The 10654-nt window shown below is 39.3% G+C and overlaps 1 protein-coding gene across 1 annotated transcript; it reads left to right on the top strand.

The window, feature by feature from the left end:
• The first annotated feature begins 5957 nt into the window (after positions 1 to 5957).
• Positions 5958 to 8686, top strand: LOC144628068 (beta-2 adrenergic receptor-like). The gene has a single exon (XM_078486123.1). It carries the CDS (start codon positions 6199 to 6201, stop codon positions 7264 to 7266), a length of 1068 nt encoding a protein of 355 aa, XP_078342249.1. The 5' UTR covers positions 5958 to 6198; the 3' UTR covers positions 7267 to 8686.
• The last annotated feature ends 1968 nt before the right edge of the window (positions 8687 to 10654 follow it).

The following is a 10654-nucleotide window of genomic DNA, read 5'->3' on the forward strand; positions in this document are numbered from 1 at the left end:
GGGTAATAACACTTCAGACATCCAGCTTCAGCTAGCATTCAGTATTCCTGTTTCTTAAAATAAGAAAACCATTTGAATGCTGTATAGAGTCCTTCACTCTATTTACTGATAATGTTATGAAACTGGCCCACAAGTAGCAGCAAAACTGGGTAGGAGTAGTTTTGCTTATTCATTTCACCCATTTGTTTTCCTCTTGGCCCAGTGATTTTTTGATGATAAAAATAACTGAAACAATATATGCACAACATGGGAACAAGTAAAATAATGTTAAGGGTATAAAGTTTTTAGTTCATAAACGGGAACACCTGGACCTCGAACAAAGACTGGGACCTTGATCAAACGTTACCAGTTTTGAACGGGCATTTAAATGAAGCCTGCGTTGAGTCGGGGTCTGGCGTCTACTCAAGAAAATATGGTATCATATGCAATACGACAGTGGCTCTTTCTAGAGAATATCACTGGCAGTACATTGTGCATCTGCAGTATGTGTATGTAATTGAGAGTTCAATTTTGGGACTAATCTTGTGTCAACTTAACGTGACTGTAAACAAGCCAGCTCCGTGTACCACCCTTAATAAACAGACACCCTACTGGAGACAGTTTTCTCCTTTCATAAGGGGTTAATTCCCATAAATGTGCTTCAAAATTGCTCCGTTGATGCAAAAAGGCAAAGTCTGCATGCAAGCCTACTTGCCCATCAGGCCAAAGTATATCTTGGTTTAAGTAGGATTAAGCAACCTGGATGAGATGGAAGTACAATTGCATCACAGGTTTAACCTCCCCACTCCCCCCACATACATGTAATGACACTGGTCTGGGCTCACACCTGAACAGCTTGATTCAGAGTCTTGCGCACTGACATTAGGTCACCGCACCTAAATCAATACAACTACCCCATTACTATGACAACATTTTTATTTATGGTACAGGTTTGACTGTATTTGTTGTCAGCTTCGCAGTTCATACATATATAATGGTTGCAAGAGTCCTTCATGACCTCAAAATTACCCCCTTGTAACAAAAAGACAAGGTCTGCATGCAAGTCTAGTTGCCCATCAAGCAAGCTTATCTTGGCTAAGGAGGATTAAGCAACCAGGAGTATTTCTACTTCCCCCCTGGATGAGATGCAAGTATAAGTTCATCAAAGGTTTACTCCCCCCCCCCCCCCCCTCTGGTCACACCATCAATTTGCCAGTTCCCATTCTACACTTGGAGAGGAGGCACCATGAGAGTAGTCTTGCCCAAGAACACAGCACAATGACACCAGTAAGAGTTCACACCTGAACCGCTTGATCCAGAGTCTGACATCTTTCACTTAGGCCACTGCACCTCAATCAATACAACATTTTTATTTATGGTACAGATTTGACTGTACTTGTGTTAGAAATTATGATGGATCAGCTGCTCAAGATAGTCTGAAATTTAGCCGTCCTCTCGTCCCTCAAGAGTTCTCTGGCACATTCACATGATTTATTGTTGGCTACTACATTCTCAACTTATGAACAAAAAGAGCATGCCAAAAAATAAATATATTGCAAACTTAAAATAAAGAGTAGCTAGGATTTCAACAGTGCTCTGTTGCACACAGCATAAGTGATTGGCACAGGTCATAACTATAGCTCATGGCCCCTGTTGTACTTAAATATAATAAAGATTTACTGAGTAAAATCCGGATAGCATGTATGTCTCTGAGACAGGCTAACAGTGTTCTATCCTGAGATTACTTCTCAGAAAATGTTTATGAATACTATTTTAAGTGCACAATAAAGTACAGTCCTACTGTAGTGTTTTACATTGCATGGCAGAAATAAACAAGTGACCAACACTGAAGACGTACGCGTGCTGGTGAGTTTATTAAGACTGCAGAGTATACAGAGGACTACAATGGAAACATTCTCAGTACATATAATCAGTAAAAACATATGGCTAAGCTTTGCATCCTTCTGTATGTACTTTCACATAATGTACCGCCTCGTGCGAATTTATTTAAGTTTATTTGTACAATAGAGGATATAATTCAGAAACATACAGGCCGATTTGCCCTGAAGTATTTACAATTAATTTAAAAATGACTATTCTAGAACACGAGCGCTTGAACAACAGAAGTAAATTACGCCACTCACTCAATGTTTTGCTTCTAAGAAGTAGCGAATACAGTAAACTCACTGTAGATAATTCGAAGCGTTCTATTCTATTCACTTCCCTTGGATAGTTGAAGAAGTTAACCTCACAATGGTTGCAGGGAGAAATATCAATAAAGCATTTCCAAGAGTACAACTTTCCCTCAAAGTTATCAGACGATCTATTATTCATCTTGCGTGGTTCGGGCGAGTAAAGATGTCACGAAATTTCGCCTTTTGAGTTGTTTTCTGCCACTATGTTGTGCAAAAGTGACCTGGAGATGCCTTGAAGTATGTTTTAAAAACATTTGCGCAGTAGATAAGGTTTCTACATCACTACAGATTAAAAAGAAAACCAATGTTTTTCCAGATCGGTCACTCCAGCCTTGGAAAAAGCCATTTTGTTGATGCGCATATGACGTCAGCATGCTCTCGCCCCAACTAGTTCCAGATCTCTATTTGGTCCTCGGACATTTTTGAATCTAGTAATGGCGGCAAGCCAAAGCCGAAGTTTACGCGTGAAATAAGTGGTCTTCCAATTCGAATTTGAACTTAAAATTTGGCAAGGCTACTATTTAATGTATGTACTTTCAAAAACCGAAGAGAAAAGGGAAGGTAAAATTTTGATCATAGTACCACTTTAAGTTTCTCTCGTCGAGCGACACTCGCTCAGTTCAGGCATTACGCCAAACTAATTTGAACACTTCTAAGTCTTCTGATGACGAATATTCTTTGCTGTCTAGAGAATTCTGTAATTTTCCTTTTCAAGAGAGCTTTAGGGCAAAGAGCAATTTTGCGATTTTCTGCCGAGTTTGGAAACTTTGAATCATGGCCTTTAGTAAATCAGTAATAAAGGCCGACTCGACGTCGGAAGTGTTCAAGATATCGCTTACTGTTTTGATTTCTTTCTAAATGCCCTCTTAAATGATTATAAAAGTAATAGAGTTGATGTTCTTGAGCGTAAATATGTTTTCCCCTTCTCAGAGCTCTAAGATAAGCCTGAGTCGGGCCAAAAGCATATTAACGCCCGCGAACATCAACGCTATTGTAACATTATATGGATGCACGCAATGCATACAGAAGCTATGGCGTTTCACAGAGGGGTGGGGATCTTAAATAATTTTTCAAAAAATAAACGTAAATAAAATGACTCTTATCCAACTGCAGCTTACATTTTTGACATAAGAAGCAATGTTAGTGGTTGCATAAATTAGCATTGTGAGGATCTGTTGGAATTCAAATTAATGCGATAAGGTAGTTCACAACAGGCTGTAGTTCATAACGCGCTCGCTCCGGCGCTAAAATACGCCTGCATTGCAGGCTTAGATGAAAGTCAAGAGTTGACTTTCCACTGATGAAGGGCTGGGGAGGAGTTTGCATCACGTTAGGATTTCTGACGCCTTACGAGCTAAAATTCAGTTGCATTTGGCATCTTAAAGTGGAATAGAAGAGATGGCTTGAGGAACTTGGACAACGTGACTCAATACGTATTCCGCCGTGAGTGAGACAAGGCAGGACCATAACCAGACCTTTGCCATAGACGAGGCAAGAACTTGCTAGGGGGTTCTGGGGGCATGCCCTCAAGAAAAGTTTGACATCTAGAAGCTCTGAAACTCTTTCAGAGACATCTTTTATGACGCATTTCTTGAGAAAACTAAATCTTGTCCAACTGCGGATTATTTTCCCAACAACTGAATCATATTTTGTTTTTAATTTTCGGCGAAAATTTAGACGAGGCAAGTGCCTCATCTTGCCCCTTGTTGGTTACGGCCCCGCGGAGGTTTGAGATGTTACTATCCACATATGAAGTGACGCGTCTGAGAAAGCCTATGCTACAGCAACGATATGAGTGTGCACTTTAAGAGCTTGTAAGTACACAGTTAGTTGCAGCAAAGTCAAGGTTGGCGCCATTTAAGATATGCACGGCACTCAAGATCAATTCCCATGAGCAAAACCACCTTTTGGGTTGACAGTGCAAATGTAGACTTTCGGGTCTATGGACAGTTCTGTCGAGGTACATTCCAACAAAACTTAACCCGGCTGATCAAGGGACCAGAAGAGCCTTAGTTCAAAGTTTAAAGGATGACTGCTGGAGGCATCCACCCTCGTTTCTACAGAATAGCGAAGTTGAATGGCCAGAAAGGAAATTTGAAAAAGCCCAAGAATGTTACAAGGAAGTCAAATCAGAGGAAAGAGAACGGCTTGTCAAGAAGGAGGGTCTGAAGAGGAATGCAAATCACGGTAATTAGGTGGAAACACTCAGGCGTGAACTTAAGGCCAACCACACCCGACCAGGTATTCAAAGTGGTACAGGATCAAAACAAAGAGAAAGCTGATTCGCAAAGTATGGAATTGCTGGATGCGGTAGTATCTACCAACCATTGGCCCGCGAGAAATGTCCTACCTAGACATAGAACCTCAAAATAGGAGACACGGTCTTACTGATTGAGCTAGATGCACCAAGGTGGGACAGGAAGATCTGATGCATCGAGGTAGTGTATCCAGGACATGACGGTCTGGTCAGAGTGATAGACGTGAGAAAAGGAGGAGTTGTGGAGCGACGACCAATTACGATCGAGACTCTCACCTTTGGAAGCTGATTTGCTCTAAAGCCTGGTTTTCATTAGCGACGCAAGCACAATCGCAAGCACAAGCGGAATCACGCAAAAAGGACAAATTTTGACCATTGTGCTTGTGCTGTGGCAAGCACAAGCAGAAGCATCAATATACAATGCGCTTGTGCTTTTGCTTGCGTTGAAGCCGTTTTCACGGTGAAATAAGAGCGGTTATCCTTGTGCTTGTGCTTATGCTTGTGCTTGCGTTGCTATTGAAAACCAGGCTTAAGCGAGCACATTGAACAATGGTACTGGCCAATTATGCTTGCACATAAATTATAAACGCTTAAAGGGACACTTGAATCGTGATCTTTTCATTTTGTTACGGAGATTAATTAAGTTAGTGTTGGATTTTCAATGTATTGCAAATCCCAGTCCAGGAGGGGGAAATGTTGAGGATTATTTTGTACTCTCTATTTATTAAAGAAACAGTTTGTTGTAAGATCGTACGGGAAATTTATTTTACCGGATGTATAAACGAACGTCCCAGGAAATCGGGAGAAGAGTTTCTCTGAAAAGAAAAAGTTGTGGTTGTGTTGCCGTTTTCTAGGGACTTTCGTGAATGGAAAGATGGGACCTCTTTGGAGTTTTGGACTAGGAACCTAACAAGAAACAATTACCGTAAAGGAGAAAAGAAACAAAACCTGAACTGGTTTATCTTTTTATCTTACAAATTTATATCCCTATTTGATTTTAATTAGTTTATTAGAGATAAACGCACGTACTTCCACGATTTGACTTCTTTGTAAAGGAAATGGAAGATGTTCCAAACGGCCTTGAAATATCACAAAAATGGAAAACGAGCCCATAAATTAAGATGAACGCGTTGTAAAGGACAAAAAAAAGCATGACCTGGTCTATCTCCATAGTTGGCCTTACAATTCTAATAGAGACAAACGCAGTTTTTGCAAAAGTATGAAAGGTTCTTTCAAGATTTTACCTGCCTGCTTGCAAATGGCCTTCTCGCGTCACAAGAATTCAAACGAGCGTTCTAAAATAACGCTGTTATAAAATCGCAATATTAATATATTTCCGTTTATTTAGCTTGATGAGCCTATTAGATCAAATCATCAGACCATACCAGGAGGTGGGGTGGTGGAGGGTCAAGTAGTCATATTGTGATCCAAGGCACTACGTGAAACAATAAATGCACGTGCTGAAATTTCGTGGAGCATAACGGCGTTTATCTTGCATTTTAATTAACACAAGCTGTCGCGACAAATTTAACCATGCATGTGTCGGGAGTTTTATTATATAAACGGAAGACCTATATATTCGACTGCAAACCATTTCCGCTCACCACTCGCGTTCCCTGGAACTAACATAACAGAAAGAGAGAAAGAAAGAGTGTCTGATTTCAGTACAAAGATCAATATTCAAGTTCACAATTGCTCAGTGGAAAAGACATTTTAATACTTCAGCACACATTTGAAGAGTAAAACTTGTAGCAACGAAGTCAAAAGATGGTCAACACCACCTTGGAACACTCAGAGCCTCTGTACAGCGAAATCGCCAAGCTGCTCCCACTGTCGTTAGCCATCGTCATAACAAATGTCTTGGTGGTTGTGCTTTTCTTCAAGAGGCGGTATTTACGCACTTTAACAAATTATCCACTACTAGGTTTGGCCGTATGCGACTTCATAACTGGATTTGTGAACATTCCTTTGTTTATCATAAGCATGCACATGCTAACGTGGGATGTAGGTTCCAAACAAGCAAAAACCTACCTGAGTTATCTGGTGTTAGTTTTACACGCGTTGACGTCAACACTGGCAGTGTACCACATTCTGGTCGTTATTGCCGAGAAGTATTTTGCAATTGTGTGGCCTCTGAAACATCGTCTGCTTACAAAGAAAAAGATGTTGATAGTATTGGCGTCCGTCTGGCTAGGTTCCTTCATGATCGCTTTCATCCCATTTTCTTGGATAAACGTCAGCCAAAAGCCCATTGGAAGAAAGTTTTTCCTGGGTTACGGGATTTTCTGCCTCGTCATAGTGTTCTTCGTATCATACGTGTTTATAGTGTACGCTTTGGTATTGATGTTTAGAACAATATCCGGCCATACTAAACAGAAAGAACCTTCGCTGCTCAGACGAAACAGTCGTAACTGCCGAATGACAAATAATAGACGTCGTGTTTGCATCATATTTGCCGTGATGGCCACAGTCTTTGCGGTATGTTGGCTTCCTTGGTTCATGCTTACACTGCTTGTCAATCTACAGGTACAGGTGGAAAACCTTGAAAGCTTTATGAAATGGTTTGTACCATTTAGATACCTAACCTCTATCATAAACCCTCTGCTTTACACATTTTTCAAACCAGACTTCCGCCGGGCTTTTAAAGAGCTGCTATTGAACAAAATTGGCTGCAAGTATCCGTATGGTCCGCAATCCAGCATGGCATGGCGAAGAGTCTCATTTCGGTTTCGACAGAGTTTCAGATCAAACAGCAACATTGTAGATGCTCCTGTAGTGAAACGAGGGATTGGAAGCAAGACCATTGATAATTACAGTTTTGTTTCGTCGGTGTGAACACAGCTGACTACGGGCCAAATGGACACTAAAATGAAGGAACGTCGGAACGTATCTTTTCAGTGAAGTAGTATCCGAAAACGGCGGCAAAACACTGACGCTATGTTACTGTGTTATGTAATACACTTTTGGGCGTAATGAAAGTGACTAAGGTCGCGTGTGCGTTATGGCGACTTAAATCACTGATAAAATCACGAGATATAACCTTATTGATTTGTTTTTACATTCTACAAATCTTGTAGCTAAATGCCTTATACAGATACATATTTTTACAGTAACAAAAGTCGTAACGAAATGTCGTGGAAATATAAAATTAGTTATAAAAGCGAGACCGTTAAGAGTGATTTTTAGTTCTTGGTTAAACTGTTTAGTTCACAGGAATACAAAATTCACAGATGATTAAACATGATGGCTAGCTGTACGTGCGTGCCGTATGCAAATTTTTTCGCTCGATCAGTCTCCCGACGGAAGTGCCTGTAGGCGTTCAACCGTTTTAGATAATACATAACAAATCCTGCGGTTTCCGTCAGAGAATGCTTCAATGACCTGGCGCCAAGCCGTAAGATGCAGAACGTTCCTTATTGATAACTTGACGTTCAAGATGAAAAGGTGCAATTTTAATTGCTTTCAAAAGCGTTCAGGCCCGTATCGCCCCGTAGGCTGGTTTAACACTGGTAGGTTAGTTCACAGACCACACAGGTGTGGATCGAATATTTGTATCAGTTCACTCGTGTTTTCAGTGGTACACGTTTTTCAGATAAAGGCTCTTGAAATGCTTTCTCCTTCTTTTTTTGATGATTTTATTTGTATTTTGACAGTACCGCCTAGATTATATCATTTGACAACAGAGAACTTTCACTCATTCTTTTTACTTACTCCTTAATGTCACATACCATTGTGCGTTTGCCAGTCAACTTTGCTAGACCAGAATTGCCGAGTTTTCACTTGCTACTTACCCTAATGTCGAAAGTGCTTCAGCCTGAACTGTTTTATTGCACTTTTCACGAGTCCAAAATACGATGCTCAAAACCTTGTAGTCCCGGGCCTACCTGCAACCCATAGACTAGCAGCTACTAGCTAGCCGCTACGGCTGTAGTCTCCGTAGTCCTCAACTGTTGTGTACTGGGGTGTAAGCGAGATTAATTGTATATCATAATAGATGTGTACAAGGAGCGCAAGGTTAAGCGACTTTCCCCATCGTTGCTCGCACGTACTTCAGTTGTTCCACCATACTGATGGCTTAAAAATCAGAATTTTACACACAAGAATTGGCTGTAAATATCGTTTTCTTTAGGCTATCCAAGGATAATGCATCATGTGGCGTAAGCTAAAACGAAGGTTCCGGTCTCTTTGAATACCTTATTATAGGAAATTAACGATACATGTTATTAACGTGAATTTCAAAATCGCGTTAATTTTATTGATGTTATTAATATAAACACGTTTACTATAAGCATTAACCAGAACTTTTCTTAAATTCGCGTTATTTTATTACGCGTCAATTTGTTCGCGTTGTTAAAATGCCACGTTATATTCCTATAATAAGGTAATCATTTCACCTTCTTTTGGTAAATGTTTCTCATGGTGAACTACCGTGATTCGTGTCGAAAAAGGGAATCTTTTCAAACATAACATCATCATTATCATCATCATTATGATTTTGACTTATATGCAAGAATAATTTTGACACTACGTTTTGGAGCAATAGGGTTTTGGAGCTATAAGCTCGGGACGTTTTGGCAGATAACAGAGACTCCAGTCTTGATTATTCTCGTATTGATCTTGCTTAACCTCATCCAGTTATAGTTTGTAAACTATTATGTTTTTTTTTATCAGACTATGCAACTGAGAGTTGATTTCTCCCCGCGTTTCTTTAGAGTTTACATGTATGTTATATGTTAGGTGTTTTGCCGCTGCTTCGAATCTCCCAAACGTTTAAGAGTGTTTATATAACTCTTAAAAAGTTGTGTGTTCTCTGAAGCTAAAAATAAAAGACACTTTTCCTTGCATTTCTCTGAGTTATATATATGTTATACTTTATTTCTTTTCATGACGTTGTTGTAATTATGGATAACTGTACGTTGTTGGTTTCAATTTTTTTCCTTATACGGTATGACATTTAGCATAGATAATCCCATAAACTTTAGAACTATAAAAGTCTGAACACAGACGTAATATTAATAATTAATTTTGAGAATATATACGATTGCTTTATGGGGACAAAACTACTGTGACAAAGACAGGTTATTAGTGGTAAGCCAGGTGATCAGAGCCGCCTTGCTACACCAGCTATAGCCTATATGAAATAATAAATACAGTAAAATCCCGCGAGTAAGAACCTGTTAGGCTAAAATTTGCCAGTTAGACACCCTCTTTATAAAAACCTCTTTGAAAATTTGAAAATAGGTTTTTACTTTCTAAAATAGATTTAAAATGTTTACTTTTAGGGAAATAAGATAAGTCAACATTCTGGATCCTCTTTGGAGACACCAAGGAGCCTTATCACTCCAGATGCAATGTAATGCCAACGTTGAAAATCATAAATTATTATTGATACAATCACAAAAATATAAATAAAAGAAAAAGACTGAATACACTGTACCACTAGAAACTCTTTTTCGATCTATTAACAACGATGTAAGTTTTTCTTCAGAAAATAAGAAGAACCTAAGTAGCCTAAATTTGTGCTGATTACAATTTATGTAAGAACCTGTTTAGGATGACTTGGAAAGATGCAGGTCGGCTTACTCGCGGGTTTTTATTGTTTATCTTAACTGGAGCTTACTACTGTTTACACACAGTTTACATGTGAAACCTATTCCCTTAATTGATACACTATCAGAATAATAACGTATTAAACAACATTTACTATTTACCTTATTTACGGCCTTCACAGCTTACGGACAGTATTTGTGTATTTTTCATATCACTGCTTATTTTTTGTCTTAATTTTGTTTTTGTTTTTCTTTCTATACCCGTTGATTTGCATCATTCGTTTTTTATCCATTGCTCCATGAGTTTTCAAGCGAGTTCAGGGAGGTTTTGTTCCCAGTTCCTAATCTTCCTTACAAGAAACAAAAGCTGACTCAAATATCTTTAAAGTTTAGTTTCATGTGGACACTGACTTTTATCGATCGTTCCTCGAATCAGGTCCACGAACCAAATCCTTTGCTGTGATTGACTACAGGAAGGATTATCTTGCACGCTCGGGATTTCCCGCCCTGTCCCGCAAGAGAAACGATGTTCTTTTTTATATATGCTGTGTAATAAATCATTTATTGACCAATCGATCCTTGTTCTGTCAAGATGGCTGGATATTGGCCTTGCTATTTTTTACACGAAAACGGATCCAGCCATCTTGATAATCAACCTATCTGTGTACGTACTG

Source organism: Oculina patagonica, chromosome 10 (genome assembly GCF_052425735.1).
Source record: "Oculina patagonica isolate OP01 chromosome 10, crgOcupat, whole genome shotgun sequence".
Taxonomy (NCBI): Eukaryota; Metazoa; Cnidaria; class Anthozoa; order Scleractinia; family Oculinidae; genus Oculina; species Oculina patagonica.